At 50.2% G+C, this 18,783-nt stretch overlaps 1 protein-coding gene across 4 annotated transcripts; it reads right to left on the bottom strand.

Moving 5' to 3' along the window:
- Positions 1-204: 204 nt before the first annotated feature.
- Positions 205-18,102, bottom strand: ERLIN2 (ER lipid raft associated 2). 4 transcript variants are annotated; one of them, XM_019953466.2, is made up of 12 exons: positions 17,987-18,102; positions 16,450-16,571; positions 14,670-14,751; positions 13,529-13,575; positions 11,813-11,874; positions 11,497-11,622; positions 8,040-8,113; positions 7,814-7,872; positions 7,076-7,167; positions 6,142-6,231; positions 4,401-4,480; positions 205-3,618 (listed from the first exon to the last, which is right to left on the bottom strand). In XM_019953466.2, exons 2-12 carry the CDS (start codon positions 16,554-16,556, stop codon positions 3,421-3,423), a joined length of 1,017 nt encoding a protein of 338 aa, XP_019809025.2. In that variant the 5' UTR covers positions 16,557-16,571; positions 17,987-18,102; the 3' UTR covers positions 205-3,420. The 4 variants fall into 4 exon arrangements, with proteins under 4 accessions (XP_019809025.2, XP_070637490.1, XP_019809023.2 ...); XM_070781389.1 differs by having other exon boundaries at positions 17,947-18,074; XM_019953464.2 differs by lacking the exon at positions 17,987-18,102 and adding an exon at positions 16,681-17,934.
- Between the last annotated feature and the right edge of the window lie 681 nt (positions 18,103-18,783).

Below are 18,783 nucleotides of genomic sequence, written 5' to 3'. Positions count from 1 at the left end.
GTTGTTCTCCTGTGTTGTACAATGACGCCATTTTCATAAATGAGCTGTGTTTATTATTTCTACATTGATAATGGGAATAGATATTCATCAGAATATATTTTGGGGTCATGACTTAACTCACTAGGCAGAGATGCTTTATCTCTTTGTATCTCCTAGCCTAATACCTGCTACTGCTAAATTTCACTGTAATAAAAGAAAAATAAATACAAAGACTCATTTTATTTAGCAAGACTGAAAATAAAACTAACACATAAAATCACAGCTTTAGGGTTGTCCAAAAGAGTTCCTCCATCTATCAACCCAGGGCAAATGAATCCAGCATATTGTTTGTAGAATGATTAATATAACAGGAATCATTTCTCAGTTACAAAGAGGGTCATTCAGTCCTCAGGGCTCTCTGCCAGTAGAATTGGTTTTGACCATTCAATTATCAGCTTGCTCAAAAGCAGAAATAGAGAGGAATGAAAATACAAAGTGATTGGCTATCACTTCTTTTAAAAGGCAACAACAGAAGCCGTGACTAGAACCTGTTGAACAGAACTAAAGCATCAGTGGTTGGTGGACAAGCCACTAGTCAGGATTCACTTATCCTCAAACCTGGGTAAGTCAGTAAATACGCCGACCTCACTTCCACCATTTACTCTATAAATGGTGAAGTTATGTGTTGAAAGATACAGAGACCCACAAACTGCAACAGATCATTTTAAAAAATCCACTTTCTTTTTTTTTTGGATCAATACAGTCAGCCCTTTGTAGCTGTGGATTCATGGGTACGGAGGGTGGTTGTACGACACCGTTTTATATAAGGGATTTGAGCACCCACAGATTTTGGTATCCTCGGGGCTCCCAGTCCCCTATGGATACAGAGGAATGACTATATTGCTAAAGTTCTTCCAGTAATTTCTGCCCTCTCCTCAATTTATTATGATCACAGATCCCTCCAGATTTAGTCAGATGAAAATTAACAAACTGTGGCTTCCTTTCATTCTGTCCTGATATTTAAAAAGTGATTAAAAACAGGTACTGAATATGGATCATTTCTGCAAAGTTTAATGAGTGAGAAACATTCAACCAAGGTGACTTTTCCTTGGAAAATCCTACAAAAGCTGAATTTTAGAAACAGTTCCTTATTTTGATAGAGGTTCCATTTATCAATAGCAGCCATGAGTTTACTGCCTGCCAAATGGCAGGCTGTCATATTTTACATGTTTAGAATTCAAATGTTTTCACATCAGGTTCTCTAGTAAGCATTACCAAAACGAAATCACACAGACAGACTGGTTAGTTGTCCCAAGCCAAGGCAACAGCCCATTCCCATGATTTTCCTATTCAGGCAGGTATAGACAACCACTGGAATTAAGCGAATGGGAACTACAATACTTGTATTTTTGCTTACAGAAGAAGGACATTGACATTGGGGGGGCAGGGGTAGCAGGACTTCACTGAAGCGCTCCTGTGTAGTGCAAGGGACAGGCCATCACGGGACGCTAGTGTTAGAGCGGTGTTCTGTCTAACCACCCCAGCAAGCGTGCTTTCGGACAGGCTGAGATGTCCATGCTGCGTATCCCATTGGAAATAAGTGTTCTCTGAGCTCAGGCAGCCAGTCTCAGAGCAGAAAAATATGTAAGTCAGGGATGCTGGATGTGACACGGTGCTCCTGACAGGTGATTCATGGCATTGAAGTGAGGGTGAGTGTATCTTAATGATGGATGTTTTGTGTTGGTCTTAGGGGACTAACTGCCTTCTGCAAAGACGCCTGAACACATTAACATCCATCACTCCTCGGACATTTTGGATCCCCTCTCAAAGTGCGACCAGGACTGGTGGTTTGAGAATTCAAAGTTCCAGAAATTAGAACAGAGAAGGGCAACATTTAAATTAAGACAAGTTAACCCTTTGTGTCTTCTTAGGCCGGCCGAATGCTCCCCCAATTCCCGGCTTTTGGGACCATCCAATAAATCAGAAGTCTGGGTGTGGGGTCAACAATGACATAGAAATCTGTCCCAGATATCATCACCATGTTCCACCAAGAGGAGGGGGGCACAGTGGGAGCTTCTCTTGGTGTGGGGGTGGGGGCAGCTAGTAACAAATCCTAAGCCAGGGCTTGTCCTGGACGAAATCAACAGGCTTGCAAGCTCAGTCCAGCAGCTGCCCTCCACTTGGTGAACCGGTGCACGACCCCGCCCAACTCCAACTCCAGAACTCGAGGAAACCTCTGTTTCTGGTTTGTGCTCCCTCAACCAAATCCCCAAATTAGTAATGAAAACACATTTGAGTGGATTCTGATGTGGCCCTTCTGACACAGGGACTCGGGCAGGAACTCTTGACTCGAACCCAAACAGCTATCTCTCTGTGACCCCTGAACCCTTGGTCTAAAGACACGAGTTGCTCAGAGAACAGGCTCCCTCTTATCACCGTATCAGATGAACTCTCAGCACAAGTCATAGACGCTGAGGCTGGGACAGCTTTTGGACAACCCATCCTTCTCACCCAGAGGAGCTCTTCAACGCAGAATCTCCACAACAATAAAAAGACACTTGATCTCAAGGAACAGATACTGTTTGCCAAGCAGGGACCACAGAGGCGAACGGGTATTATGGTCCCACTTCAGTAGCTTTTAAGACACTGGCGAGTTCTTTGTTCCTGCCTTCTTGATACTGAGTGGAACCAATGAACATGTAGAGAAAAAAAACAAAACCAAATCACGGAATAGGTGAAAAGTTTTAAAAAGAACCGGGGGTGGTGGCCAAATCTTGACTCAGAAATGAGGTCAGAAGCCACCATGCTCTGGGGCAGAGAGGGTGGTGTGTAGAAAAGCTTGCAAAGCTAGCACCAGATCACCCTCACCAGAGCCTGAGGAAGTGCCCCTGGGTGGTGACTCACGGACACTTGGCCAGAAACGCCAGGAGAGCCAACATCCTTCAAGGCCGCCTCTCTACTCTCTGCTGGCAAACTCACAAGCACGTGTTTGCTCAGGAGCTGGGCCTCACCCATGGGCATCTCTCACTGTGGAGGCGGCTCGCGACAGCTTTGCTGCCTTTTCCCACTCCAGGGAAGACCTGGAGGTGACCTCCTGCACTTCTCCCACTTCTTGTTGATAGCATCCCTAATTAAGCCAGCCTCAGAAGGACAAAAATCAGTGCCTGGAGGTCAGAGCTCTAACCCACCTTTTCCAAAGCTTAACCTAAGTCGATTAACCTAAGTCACGTAACCTACTTACCTGAATAAAACCCCAGTTCATCAGTCCCTGCCCTGCCCTTCCCAGGAAGGAAAATAGATTTAGGTCCGTTTCTTCTTTTTTTCACCATGGTATGTGGAAGAGAGTCAAAGAAGGTAGCGTGGAAGGGAGGGGACATCCTGGCTCCTCGTTAAAAAATAAAGATCTCTCGGAGTGCCACTGGAGGCTGTGGACGGAAACACTCAGTTCTCGGAGTCTGCCTCCATGGGCTCATCTTCCAAGACAAAGCTCAGCTTGTCAGCCAGTCCTTCAAACTGCTTGCCCACGCCGCCCGCAGAGTCCATGAACATGTTAGGGATGTCTTTGCCAAAGTAAATCTTGCTGTTGGAAGCAATGGCCTTGTACTTCATCAGCTGCAGATACTCAGGGGTCAGCTTCAGCTGGAAGCAAAAACAGCAAAGACGACGGTGGTGAGGCCAGATGAGGGAAAAGCCTTGGGCCATCCCTTGACTTTTCTCAGGGAGAGTGTCTCCGTGAGAACCACACCCCGTCTCCTCTCCCTGGTCTCCCTGTTACATTAGTAACCACGTAAAGACCCTGATGCTGGGAAAGATTGAGGGCAGGAGGAGAAGGGGGCGACAGAGGATGAGATGGTTGGATGGAATCACTGATTCAGTGGACATGAGTCTGAACAAACTCTGGGAGATAATGGGACAGGGAAGCCTGGTGTGCTGGAGTCCTTGGGGTTGCAAAGAGTTGGATATGACTGAGTGACTGAACAACTATTGTATAACCACTACTCTGGGAGAGCGTGAATCTCAGGTATTCAAGGTAAGAACTGTGAGAATTTTAGCAATTTCTGTGTTTAACAGCAAAATTAAGGAGTTCCCTGATGGTCCAGTGGTTAAGAATCTGCCTTCCAATGGGGATGAGGGGGCATGGGGTTCAATCCGTCAGGGAACTAAGATCCCACACACTGCGGGGCAACAAAGCCCACGCATGGCAACAACCGAGCCTGAGCGCTGCAACTTAGGCCTGATGCAGTCAAATAAATGAATATTTTTTAAAAATCACCACAATTAAACTTATGTCAGGGTCCAAGGGAAAGGGAAGGCCCTGCCCACAGGGCACAGGAGCCCTCGATCACGGCCAGGCTGGGGAGTCAGCGGTCTCCCGCAAACAGTGTACACTTTCTCTTCGCCAGGCAGCACTGGCCTTTTACCTTATTTGCTTCGGCTATTTTCATGGCAGTGTAGCACTCGGCGTCTGCCTTGGCCTTCTCCCGGGCCAGAAACGCAGCATCTTAAGGAGAGAACGCAGAGAATCAGGGCACAGAGGCCATCAGAAAGCAGGTCCCCGCAACTTCGCCCGGCTGGCCCCGTGATCCTGGGCACACTGCTCTGGTTTCTCTGGGCTCTGATCCTCTTATTTACGAAACTGGGGAAAAGGCATTTTCTCCTATTTCGCAAGTTGTGAAAATTGACCAGGATGCAAAAGTGCTGTGCCAGCGTCTCCCGGTGGCAGGGACTGGCTGACCACGTGCAAGCCTGTCGCAGTGCCTGGCAGCGGCTTCTCTGATGGCGTCACAGAAACACACATCCTCTTTCCACCTGCTTACCCCTTCTGGGGCCGGGGAGGAGAGGGCTGGGACATGGCCTCAGCCTCCTGTCTCTGAGGTCTCTGCCCTGGCCCTCTCCCCCTGTGCCACACAGCAAGAGCCAGAGAAGCCAGAAGGTTCTGGATGTGGCCTGAGGTGGAGCTGCCCTAAAACCGACTGGCGTAAACAAAACAGCACAGCTTGTTTCCAACTTCATCTCTCTCTCTATTTCCATCAGTCATTTCAGAAAGGCTCTCGTTAGCACTGGTTAAGCTGGCCCGATTCAAAACCAATTACAGGCCATGGTCCAGACTAACACCTATTTGGACTAAGAATGATTTAAGCTTCTACTAGGTAAACAATCCCCTTCCTTAATCTGCTGAGACCAGCTTTTGGTCAAGAACTGATACAAAGTTGTTGATATTTCCTCCCTGTCCTTGGGGGTGAGGCCAACCTCATGTGAGCAACACCTGGACCACAACCCGGGAAGCAAGGTGGGTTCTCACTGTGCAGCCTCAGCAGGGCCCCGGGTGGCGGGGGCCTGCAGGGCGGCCTGGGAGCAAGCGGCCAACTCAACTGCCTTAGCACCTGGTGACTTGTGTTTATGAGAAACAAAAATGTGCCGCTCGGCTAAAAGCTCCCCGTGAGGAAGCACTGATCCATAAAATCCTCACTGGCTCCTCCGTGGGCCCCGCTAAGCCCAACAGGGCAGGTCAGGAGTGTAACTGGGCACCGAGCTGTGGAGCCTGGGGCTGGGCCCTGAGGTCGTTTTTGGCCTACAGTTTGCTCGAGGAGGAGGTGGGTTGTAGGATGAGGGGAGGGCTGAGGGCAGGGGCCTGAAGGTGAGTGACACCAGAAAAGCCAGCAAGGAAACACCTTTTTCCAGCTTGTGATACTGGTGTTGACAGGTGTCTTCTTCACACCTGGCTTAACATTCACAGGGACCGGAGAGGCCAAAGCGAGAGGGTTCACAGGCCTCTGGGACGAGGCGGCGGGGCAGGCGGGGGAGGCAGGGGAGGGAGGGAAGTGGGCTGCTGCTCCGCCCTGGCTTCCTGGTTTACTTCCGGGGCCAGACTGCGGGCCCAGGACAGCCAGGACCACGTGCTTCCCCTTTTTCCGAAGCCCAGCCCAGCGGAAGAGTCCTGAAGGCATCCAACTCAAATCTGATGAATGACTGAAGTGGAAAATTAATCCCACACTGGCCTGCATCTCCCCAAAACTTGAATCAGAGCACAGAGAACGAGGGATGTTCCAAAGAACCCGTGACGTCTGAGAATAGAGAAGGCAGGGCAAAGGAAAGGCCTCCCGGGCCGGCCGCACGGCGGGGTCTGAGGAAGGAGGGGGCAGGGATTTCGGGCTTGCTCACCTTCGATCTCTGAGATCCTCTTCTCTGTCTCCTTCTCCATCACCTTCTGCCCAAAGGTGATTTCGGCCACCTGCGCCACCTTCTCTGCCTCTGTGTGGAGAAAAGCCTCAGAGTTCTGATATTTCAAAAGCGTGCACCTTTCACCCGACCTGAGGCCCTGAGGCAGGGCAGTGGGTGGGCCCAGGTGAAGGGCCACTGGCCCAGAGGGCAGTCATGCAGGTCCCCCGGGCAGGGGTGGGACACCCTAAGGAGCACAGGCCCTCGTATCAGTGCAAGACAGTGAGTGGGGGGTGCCCGGCCCCAGGGGGGAGTTACTTCTCTGACGTAAGTGAGGAGCTGGCCCCGACCTCTCTTGTAAGTCACAGGGTGTTCCTTCCAAAGGGATATTTTACGGGTTAAGGTGCGAGTTCCCTCCTGCCACTGCACTTTCGGAAGTGGCCAGGGCCATGGCTGGCAGTCTGGAGCAGTGGTGGAGAAGCCAGGGCTGGGAGGTGAGCCCCTGGATTTGAACCCCATTTCCCTCGCTCCCCTGCCATGGGACCCTGGGCAGTAGTTCAGCCTCTCTGAGCTTCGGCTCAGTGAGAGTAGGTTACAGACGGTGGCTTCCTCACCCAGGGAAGGGGAGGGGGGGTGAGGAGCGGGATGAATTGCACACAAGTGTTTAGAAAAGTCCGAGGCTCATTGTAAGGGGTCATCAGTGCTACTGTCTTTGTGCATGAAGGGTTAGCAGAAGGGCTCTTTTCATTTAAGAGGCTTGTGGAAACACAAAGCTCGACCCTCGGCCACGATCTGACAATTTCAGCTCTGCTCCCGGGGGACGAAGCCTGCTCCTGTGTGAGGCAAGGCTTTGGGGGACCGTGTCCCAGGCTTCCTGAATTGCCATCCCCACCCCGCCAGCCCCTCTGTCGCCTGGACCGCAAAAGCACAGTCAGACCAATGAGGGCCTTCTTCCGCTCTGTCTCGGCTTCCTTCTCTACCACCTTCTGCTTCTGGGCTGCGATCAGGAGCTTAGTCTTCTCGCTTTCCCTGAAGGGGAGAAAAGTGTGCAGCTGTGAGGCCACTGGGGACGAGCTTCCTCGGAACTTTCCTGGCCCCCGGGAAGCCAAGCCCCCTGCCCTGTTGTGAGAGGTAAGCTGTCATTCCTTCCACCCTCGGGAGGTCTGGTCTTGTTTGTAAATCTGCCTGTGCCGAACGGCATATGGAATCTTAGTCCCCTGACCAGGGATTGAACCCACAGCCCCTGCCCTGGAAGTGCAGTCTTAACCACTGACGGCCAGAGAAGGCCCTGGAAGGCTCCTTAGGTCCCAGGTGAAGGCGAATATGCTGCAGACAGTAACACGGCTAGCCTTCTCCTTCAAAACCCACTTGTGAGCAATAAAGCATAACTGACTTGAGTGACAGGCACCCGCCTGCCCACTCAGTCGCCTTCCCGTCCTCTCTGGCGTGAGCCGTGAAGGGAGCACAAGACTCCCTGACCCTCTAAAGAGCGTCCGTGCCCTCTGGTCACGGAGCCCAGGTGAGCGGCCTGACACGCCTGCCCTGTCTTCAGGGCGACGGCTGCACAGATACTCCAGAGAGGACCACACGCACGCCACGGCTTGGTCAGCCCTGGGATGGGATGAGCAGGAGGTGGGCAGGGCAGTGCTTCCGCCTAGGCGCGGGGCCCACTCACATCAGCTCATAGTTCCTGCGGATGGCTTCTGGGATGTTGGGCTTTGTCACCCGCACAGCCTGGAGAGAGAGAAATACAGCATCTGATGGGGGCATGGGGGTGCGGAAGGACCAGCTCCCACGGGTCCTTGGTCTTCCTGCACAGACAGGACATCCTCTGGAAGAGGGGCTGTGCCTTCCTGGGGGCGGGGGCGGGGTGGGGGGTGTCCCACCAGGGTGGTGCTCACTTGGATGACGAGCCCAGGGGCCATGGAGGTCAGGTCTTGTTGCAGAGCCAGTTTGAGATTTTCATCAATCTGATCTGGAATCAAGACAGACAGAACACGGAGCTGAGATGCTTTCTAGGCAGGGGGAGGGACGCATGGGGTAGAGAGCAAGGCAAGACACCAGCTCAGGAATGTACCCAACGGGCCAAAGCTCTTCCCGAGGCAGAGCGCTCATCAGAGCTCGAACGTCTGAAGACTCCCTGGAAGACTCTCACGGCGGACACCCACTGGGCCCGCTATGTGGCCAGATGGGAGTGTCCTTTCCCTGCGGCCTCAAGAAAACATCAACCTCGCCCAGAAGGGAACCGAGCTTTAAAAGAACAAACAACAACTCCAGCACATTTCTTGAGTCAGGAAGCGGCCCTTCCCTACAGACAGCAGCCAGAGAAGGTGGCCGCCCATCTTTCACAAAGAAGGAAGGTGGGACGGTCACGTCAGGTATTTTGAAAGGAGTCAAACACACTACATCTATTAATAAATTTCTAAAACAAAAACAGACTCTGACATCAAAAGAGGCCCCAAGGAAGACTAATTCCATCAGGAACTCCATCAGTCAAGGGGAAAAGGACCATTACAGTTCTGGAAAGGAGTCTGAGTCTTTTTTAAACATTAAAAAAAAAAAAATTTTTTTTTTTTTTGGCTGAGCCACTCAGCTTGTGGGATCTTAGTTCCCTGACCAGGGATCAAACCCACGCCTCCTGCCCTGAAAGCACAGTCTTAACCACTGGACTGCCAGGGAAGTCCTGAGCCTGAGTCTTTTGATGTGTTGTTTGCCTTGGTTCTGATTCTTCTGTCTGTGAGTCATTTTATGGCTAAGTGTCAGAAGACCTGTAACTGATCGCCGCTCTAGCTGTGACCCAGAACAGGCTGTCAGCGTTGGCCTGGGCCTTCCCTTCCCTGCCCCCACCCACAAGATCCTCAATAAGCTCCTCGAAGGGCCCTGAGAAAAGGACGCCCTGAAACCAGCCTGGGACACCTACATGAAACCATCTCCTTTATTGTCAGCGGCCAGCTGCTTTACGTGGCCATCCTTGGTCCAGGAGCCTTTGAGGAACAGCAAGTCTAACTCCCACCAGCCTCTCAGCACTGAGGCAGAAATGCCCGTAAGGGCAGCACCTCACACTTGACATGGGTGTAACAATTTGACGGCTAGAGATGAACATAACATTCCATATTTTCTATTTTAAATAAGAGACTGGCCAAACTTTAAGGGAAATAGCTCATACCCTCCATAAGCTAATAACATGGTTGTTTCTCAGATTAAATTCTATCTGAGTCAAGGAAGATACCCATGGCCCTGGGCTAGTAACTTTCCAGGAAAATCTAGAGGAAATATTTTACAAGATACCTTACTAACAAATTTACACCAGGACCAAGTTGTTTATGGGTGATGGTTATGCTGACAGACACTGATTAAGTTAAGAACTGATTAAGTTAAGCGAAGAACTGACTCACTGGAAAAGACCCTGATGCTGGGAAAGATTGAAGGTGGGAGAAGGGGAAGACAGGATAAGATGGTTGGATGGTATCACCGACTCGATGGACATGACTGTGAGTAAACTCTGGGAGTTGGTGATGGACGGGGCAGCCCTGGCGTGCTGCAGTCCCTGGGGTCGCAAAGAGTTGGACACGACTGAGTGACTGAACTGAACTAAGTAAACACAAAGTCCTGGATAACACTTTCATCAAACGGGAAACACGGATGCCTCAGTGTAGGCGGTGATAAACACTGCATCAAGCTGAGTTAGGGCTAGAGTACTGGGAGGAGGGGAGCAGAGAAAACCTTTCCATTATCAGGACCCAGGATTAGAGACGCGAGTTTCTCCTTTGCAGATGCAAATGGACGCTAAGCAAAACAGTGCTTGCTGGCAAGAATGAACTTCAAAAAGGAAAATATTCCAACGCAAACATAAATCCCTAGCTCCTCTGTACACAAAGCTTTACTTTACTGTGCTGCCAAGTTCATCTGCAAGACAAGACAGTGAGAAGTTTTCTAATGCAGAACAATTTTACATCTTAATTCTCTCTTCATAGAAATTAGAGATCTTTCGTTGTTGCAAATGCTTTGTAATGTTCATTTACTGGCACTAGTGCTAAAACGATGGCTAGAGAGAAAACTAATGATATTTTATGAAATTCTATCGGGTTGAGGTAAAAAAAAAAGGCAAAGTTACAGAATTTTTCTAAACAGCACACCAAATCCAAATGTGGGAAGAAACTTCAAAGTCTATAAAGTGAATTTAAACCCATTTTCTTCTGCAGAAAAGTTAAAATGGCTTCTGATGACTTTCCAAATTTGAAACACAGGGCAAAAGGCTGTTTGCCTAGTTAAGATCACCGGTGTGGCCAACGACTCCACCTCTGTCTACAGGATATTCTCACTCCAGGCCCTTTAAATTAAGATTCCTGGGGAAAACCACTGTCTGGTCCTGGCATTAAGAACAGTGGTACCACTGGTTGCAAAGTGCATTTGCTTTTAGCCCTGGCTTCTAGAACACTCCTAGCAGTGAATTTAACACAAGGCTTTACCCCAAATGAGCTGTAACAATTACTGAAATGCTTCTTTTCATTGTTGCTGAAGTCAGGCTATGTTTTCGTTGAACAGGAAAAAAGGAAAGAAAGTGTCAATTTAAGACCAAAGTGGGTCCTTCCTGTTTTACCTGTTTTCCTACTCCTCTCTATGGGCACAGGGTAAAAGCCATCACTAACAACTGAAACCCACCCAGGCTCCAGGGACTCCAAGTAGTTCCAGTCCTTGTCCCACTTTTAGAATTAAATGTGACCCCGTGGGCCTTCCCTGGAGGCCCGGCGGTTGAGACTGCATGTTTCCAGTGCGGGAGGTGTGCGTTCGATCCCTGGCTGGGGAACTAAGATCCCACATGCCTTGCGGTGCGGCGGAAATACAAACACACTAAAGCAAACAATAACAAAAATGTAACCCCGTGGTTCTCATCACCCTGTCCTGGCGCCCTTCATCCAGGGTGAGGTGGATGGAGCCAGAAGCCAGAGGAGGGAGGTCTGGACTTCACCTCTGCTCCCAGCCAGCTCTGGGACTTTCTCCCTCGGGACCTTGGTATCCTTATCTTGAAAGGAGGATGCTGGGCTGGGTATTCTCTAAGGTTCTTCTGGAACTGACCCCTCTTCATTACAGAAGGAAGTTTAGGGACATGGGCACATATTTCCATCCCAGGTCTGATGCAGGGCAGGAGCGAGTCTCTCGTTCACTATGACTCCCATGTCCAACACTCAGCCACTCTCACCATCTTCTTCCATCGGCACCCGTGTTTCCCGGCAGTGCCCCGTGTGACTGCCTGCTTCCCAGGCACTGGATCTTCAACACTCTGGTCCCTCGGTACCCACCCTGCCCCGTGGGCAGCTGAATCAGGCAGCAGGTGATCATCTGAAGAGATTTTCTTACCAAAGAGCTCGATGTAGACCTCCTGAAGCGTGTGGACACTGCAGAATTGGTTCAGCTCATGGTGGATCTTGTTGAAGATGAGGGCCTTGTCGTAATCGGCTGTGTAGTTCTTCACTATGTCATACACTGAGGGGGAGGAGACGTTCAGAGTGAGGAGGGCGGACCCGCCACGCTCTCAGACACACGGGCCGTCCCTTCCCGAGATGCTGCGACAGACACGGGGGCTGGGTGGGGGGAGACTCGGGGATGATGCCAGGAGAGTGGGCTGCGGGGAGGGGGTGAAGAGGGGTAGGGGAGGTGCACTGCAAGCAAGTACCTGCGTGTGGGACCAGGAAGTTCACCACCTCGATCCTGTCGAAGTAGATCATCACGCCACCGCTGTCGGAGGAAGCGCGGACAGCGCGGTCAGTGCTGAGCTTGGGGATACTGGGCCTCTCCCGGGGTGGTGGTGGTATATGTACGTGTGTGCGTGTGTGGGACTCGGCAGGAAAGGAGGAGGGTTCATGGGGGTCACAGGTGTGTGGATCTCAAGGCAGGAGACCTTCTGAGTTTCTATCATAATCTCCTGAGAAATCATACCTCCTAAAAACATCTCCACAAGGACAAAAGTGAAACTTTTGGGATACAAGAAGAGTAGTTCATATGTTTTGACTCTGCAATGACTTTTGAATAAAGCTACCAATTGCAGGGAAAAGACTAAGGAAGGTCACGGAGTTCTCAGAACTTTAAAACGTGGAATGTTTTGGTCAGTGTTTCTCACTGTTTTCACCATCATTTTAGTTCAGCTCCCTCCCCACCTACCTTCAATATTCATTAGAAAACACTTTCAAACATACAGAAAAGAACAGTACAACACTCATATACCAACACCTGACTTTAACAATCATGAACAATTACCTATTGATTGATCTACTTTTTCTTTTTTTTTTGCTGAACATTTCAAAGCAAGCTGCAGTCAGGATACTTTCCCCCTAACACTTGGCAAGCACCAATCACCTAAGAACGATGACAGTCCCCTGCAGAGTCAAAATACCATTCCTAAAGCTGGGAAATTAGCGATAATTCCTCTTCACCTAACGGGCCCTTCTCTAATTTTTCCCACAAGTTCCCATCATGGACTGAATTTGTGTGAGCCCCAAAATCCACATGCTGAAACTGGAGCCCCCAAAGTGAGTGCATTTGGAGACAGGGCCTTTACAAAGGTGATTAAGGTTGAATGAGGTTGTAACGATGGGGCCCTAAACTGACCGGACTGGTAAAGGGAAGAAGACAAAGGCACCAGAGATCTCTCTCTCCTCACACATGCACAGCGGAAAGGCCGTGTGAGGACACAGGAAAGCAGTCACCTGCAGGCCAGGAACCAACCTTGCTGGCACCCTGATCTTGAACTTTGAGCTTCTGCAACCATGAGAAAAATAAATGTCTATTGTTTCAGCCACCCAGGCGATGGTATTCCGCTATGGCAGTCCAAGATGACTAACAGTTTCCATAACATCTTTTAGAGCTGTTCTTTTGGAACCAGGCTCTAATCAAGGTTCACCACTGCATTGCTTATGTCTTTATGTCTCTTTTTCGACCCAAGCCCTCCAAATACAAAGCCTTTGTGATGAGATCAGGCCAGCTATCCTGTGGGAAATTCCGATTCTGTATCTGTCCGAGCGTGTGGTTTACTTTGTTGCTCTGTCCCTGTTCTGACCACCTTGACTTTTCAATCAGACCACTGCAGCGGTTCTCTTTCAATTCCCTGCCCTGCAGTCTTCTCCTACCACCTATCCAACATTCTCCACATTTAGTTCTGTTACATTTATCTTCCTCTATCAAGTTATTTACCTGCTAAAAGCCTTCATCATGGCCTTCAAGGCCCTTCCAAACCTGTCTCCACCACCTACTCAACTCAGAACACAGGGAGCTTGGGGGCAGAGAACTCGGTGAAACCACCCAGGGGGGTGTCCCTTTCCACTGTCTCTTACTGCAGCCAGTCAGATGGTCCTGCCTCTTATTTGTCTTCACAGCTTGATTCTGGGCACCTTACCTTGTCCCACAAGGCACATTCTTCACCTCATCTGTCTGGAGTGTGGTCTGGAAATAGGAGAGACAGAAGATGCTGTAAGGTGAGAAGTGACCAAGAAAGTGACTTCTTTAGGGAATCCCTTGGCCTTGGTCTTGAATACTTATCTGGGTTAAGCTTTGCCTCTGTTAAACGTGAATACCCCCCTGAATCCTCCTTATTTGCAGTGTGTGAGACCAAACCAGGCAAAAGTGCCACCCCAGCTTCGCTGTAAATGCACCACCATACAAACAAGCTGAGTAATGATGGTTTAGTGCAAAGGACCCTGGACTAGGAGTCCCACGACCCTGTTTACATTCACCTCTTCCATTTACCAGTCTGGAAACAGCAGATTATTTAACCCCTCAGCCTGTAAAACCTGTTCAGCCCATTCTCAGGATTACTGGGAGACTCAAACGAGATAATATGCATGAACAAACTTTGAAAACCATAAAGCATAGCAAATGGCAGAAGAAACCTACAGGGCAAATGCTGATGAGGTAACCCAGGACACTTTCCTGGGTTAGTTTAAAAGTCATTCTCTAAATCTTCTTATTCCTCTTGTTGGACATACTTCAAAGATGACTAGTCTAATTCGGCCTGGCTTTAGATCTGTCATGGCTAATCCTATCCCTATTTTAGATGTCATTTCCCTTCATTAAGTTCAACAACCCGCACCCCCCACAAGTTATGTTCACATCGCTCATGTTCAAATAAGAACCAACAAAATTATCATGTTTTATTTCCATCTATCTTGGGAGCCTGTGGTTTATCACACACACACACACACACACACACACACACACACCCTACTTTTCCTTCTATGCGTTCAGAACAGATTCTTCTCTGGCTGTCTTGAAGTGGAGACATAATTCCCACCTGGGACCAATGGGCCAAGGCAATGACCCCATTCAGCTATTTCAACAATTAAGTAAAACTCCAGAGTAGATGGTTCATGGAGCCTCAGACTTTTTAATCTGTATTATATATATGATCTACTAAATGAATTCCTTGAAAAGGCATCATACTTATCCACTCATCCAAGGGCTACATCATTCTAAATCATGCATTAATCACCACCCCAAATCTGCAGTCATCCAACCCTGCACCCCCAAGCCCAGTATACCTGCACAGACTTATATGATGTGATGAAAGGAAGCATGAGATGGAAGCCAGGGCCGCTGGTGGAAGTCAGCAGGGCACCACCTCTGCAGTGGAGGAAGAGACAGGCAGGCTCAGTTTAGCAAAGACATGTCTGTTACATCAATATGGGTTGGGCCCACTTTCTCTGCAGCCCCATAAGCATTTAAGAAAGAGGGACAGGTGCCAGAGCCGTCCACGGATCCTTTTCTTCCTCTCAGCTCGACCCTAATAGTCTAAGAAGCCTGATGGTAAAACCTAAAACCATTATTCACGCTTTTGCAGAGAGAAAAACGGCACACAGACAAAGTGGAATAAAGACAGTAGAATCCCCGGCTATACTTGAGATAAGAGAGGTGTGTATGCTCAGTCACTTTAGTTGTGCCTGATTCTTTGCAACCCCACGGGCTGTAGCCCACCAGGGTCCTCTGTCCATGGAATTTTCCAGGCAAGAATACTGGAGTGGGGTGCTATTTCCTTCTCCAGGGTATCTTCCTGACCAGGGATTCAAACCCATGTCTCTTACAACTCCTGCTTTGGCAGGCAGATTCTTAGCTAAGAGAGGAGGTGTGTTTTGTCACATCTGTTGAGCTTGTGACAATCCACAAGGTCAGTTAAGTTCACTAATACAGTGACCAATTAACGATACTAACGTTGGAGTTCAGTGACACAAACAACCAAAAGAATACTTTTAAGGAAACTTTATAAACCATCTAAATATTTTTTGGGGGGCAGTGGAGTTACCTTTGTAGTCATGCTATATGTGAATGGTAATAGAATTAAAAGTCATTTTGGGAGACATGCTTCCTTGGTGGCTCAGCTGGTAAAGAGTCCACCTGCAATGTGGGAGACCTGGGTTTGATTCTAGGTTGGGAAGATCCCTGGAGAAGGGAAAGGCTACCCACTCCAGTATTCTGGCCTGGAGAATTTAATGGACTGTATAGTCCATGGGGTCTAAAAGAGTCGGACACAACTGAGTGACTCTCACTTTGGAAGACATAGAAGCAGATGGTGGGAAGACACAATTAAAAGGGAGAGTGGAAGCCAATCAGACTTCCAGAACTTGCTATTGGCAGCCTGAGAAAAAGCATCAAAGGGCTTTAATAAGGAGTTCATAGAGGCATATAAGAAGGAGTTCACATAGATTTAAAGCAAAAACTTGGTTATGGAGGTTACTCAAAGGAAAGCAACCCAAGATTTATAAGTGTTTCTTTGCTTCATGTTATTTAAGTCACAGATACATTTTTTTTTTAAAGAGCAGTCAAAATAAAGTGATGGAATAGGTTATTTAAGAACCACTATCCTAGAGCTTGCCTCGATGGGTACAAATCAACCTGCAGGCCCTTTCATTTTCCCTGAAATGTTAATTTTAAGGCCTAGGTCCAAATTATATCTCAAGTTGCCATGAAGAACTGGCACTCCTCAGAGGTGAGCTTGTGGTACCAAGATGCCCACAGGGAAGTAGGAGAAAACTGTTTCAGAGATGATCTTCAAGGAGCATGGTTGCCTTTACGTTTGTCTCTAAACCTAACACGTGTATCAGTTACCATCCATGGCATCAGACTAGTAAGTTTCATATTTACATTTCTCTATATATTTACGTGCATGAGTGTATTCCCCTTCCATAGTCACTGGCACAAAGCTCAGTCTGAAGACTTCCCTATTGAACACAATATAAATGCAACCGGCCAGCACAATCTGTTACACATTGACTAGGAGAGAGTCACCGAACAGGAAGTTGCAGGCTCTCCCTGTCACTGCCTTACCTGTAATACACCCCAATATGTCCCTCTTCTATCTTGTGCACTGCCGAGAAGAGAGATGCACAAAAGAAACTGGCAGCCACAGCCACAACCGCTCCCAACTGAGCCATCGGCGAACGCTTACCCTGGGGGAAAAGATACAGGAAAATGTGTGTGCCCTGACTTGTGGGAGGAGAGCTCTGGCAGCCAGAGTAGCTCCCCAAGCTGAGCTCCTGAAAATGGCTCACGTCCAACCTGTAGTAGTGTGAACACCAGGCTAGATCTACACCTCTTCCTCCTTGCTCAGTCGACACCCCAGAGCCTCAGCTGTGGAATTTACACTCTCCACCTTCTGCAAGAGGCAGTGGCTCCAGACACAGCCCGTGGCCCAGGGAAGAATCAGTGCCAGGCGGGCAGTGTTCAGAACACAGCCCTCTCTTCCTGTGAACACCAACGGGCTGTCACCGGAGCCACTCATGTTAGCAGCAGGGAAAGAGGCAGCTGCATTTACGTTGGCCCCAAATTACAGAGGATGTCAAGTGACAGGCAGTTGCGGCTGTGTAATTCTGGTCAGAGCCTCCCAGTCCTAATTGCCTGCCATTTCAAAGGAAACCATTATTGACTCCTTTCGGGTGCTGGAGCCACAGAGACAGCCTGCGAGCAGAGTTCAGAAGGGCGGGATTCTCTGGCCTTTCCTCCACCTTCTCCGTTATTCCTTTGGCCCTAGCCAGATACAGGGCTCTGGGCAAGGATGAAGCCACGCTCCGGCCCATATGCTTGACTGGCACTTTGCACTTGGCAGGTTCTCCCAGCCCACTTTGAGGGGGGGGGGGCGGTTAGGGGGTCCCCCAGGCTGCAAAGACTGGGGCTCCTGGGTCGACAGCATTCAGGCACCGGGACGCGAAAGAATGAGCATCCAGAGGCTCATTTCCTGAACCCCGAATGATCTGGAAGAAACGACAGTAACTGAGAGCGCGCTGCGTGCTCAGTCGCTTCAGTCATGTCCGACTCTCTGCGACCCCACAGACCGTGGCCCGCCGGGCTCCTCTGTCCATGGGATTTCTCCAGGCAAGAAGGCAGGAGTGGGGGTGCCGTCTCCTTCTCCACACTGACAGCGAGGCTCCCGACTCTGAGCGCCCCGAGGCCCGCAGGCGCGAGGCGTGGACTCTGCCCCCCGGGTCTGACTGAACTCGGGCGCGGACGTCGGTCTGCGAGGCTTTTCGACGTTCCCTCGCAGCCTCCAGCTACCGATCGGCAGCGGCGGAAAAAAGCCTTTCCCTCTCCCGTCCGCCCCCCCGCGCGCCCCGTCCCCGCCCTCTTCCAAGAGAGAGGGTCGCGCGGCCCCTCAGGAGCCGCGGGGTCGAAGCCCTCCCGGGGACCCCGCTCGGCCCCGCCGAGAGGCTACAGCGGGGCAGGAACGAGACGGGAAGGGCTTGCTCGCCCTTTCCCGAGGGACACAGGACGCTGTGCAGGCGATCCGGGAGGGCCTCTCGTCAGTCAGCTCCGGCCCGGGGGCCTCACCGAGGCCCAGCGCGCGCGCAAAGGGGCGCGGGCCGCGTACCACGCTGTCTGTCCCTCCAGGCGCTCCGTACTCTGCCGAAACCCCCAATGCGACCGCAGAAACCACCACACCCCTCCGCACGCTACTTCCTTCCGGGCCCGTCGCTTCGATGACGCTATTTGTTCACGCGAGAAGACCACACCCCCACCCCCCCACCCCGCGATGGCCGACCCCGCCCCCGCGCCCCGAGCGGGCAGTGTCCGAGGATAGCCTCCAGGGGGCGCCCGCGGCTCGGTCCGGGCTCTCGGGACCCCGATGTGAGACTTTCGGGTGACCCCCGGGAACCAGCGGAGTGGCCGTGGGTGCTCAGACAGAGACGTCAGTTTCAAAGGATTTGAGTTTGGAGTCTGCTCCGGACTCCCCTCCACATTAGATCAAACCTGTTCTTTTTTTTTTAACGCTGGAGCAGGTTACCAGAGTATTGCAACCGTTCTAGCTCTCAGCTCCACTTAACCTGTAGCACCGCTGAATGAAACATCCTTTAAATGTGCAGATTAGCACCATTACGTCGCTAATCAACAGTCCCTACTGTGAACTGCCCTTTATGCTTTTCTAGGAGCTTTCGCTTCTGAGGTCCCTACAGCACCGTAAAGTAGATTAAGCAGGAATTATCTCAATTTTTTTATTAACAAAATCTACGTTGAATGAAGTGCGAGGGTAACTGAATCATAGTCGGCTTTCAATTCAGTTCAGTTCAGTCCTCAGTCGTGTCCACCTCTTTGCGACCCCATGGACTGCAGCACGACAGGCCTCCCTGTCCATCGCTAATTCCCAGAGTTTACTCAAACTCATGTCCA

The sequence above is a fragment of the Bos indicus genome, chromosome 27, assembly GCF_029378745.1.
Source record: "Bos indicus isolate NIAB-ARS_2022 breed Sahiwal x Tharparkar chromosome 27, NIAB-ARS_B.indTharparkar_mat_pri_1.0, whole genome shotgun sequence".
Taxonomy (NCBI): Eukaryota; Metazoa; Chordata; class Mammalia; order Artiodactyla; family Bovidae; genus Bos; species Bos indicus.
Note: the sequence above shows the minus strand (reverse complement) of the source record. Positions and strands in the feature narration are given on the sequence as shown.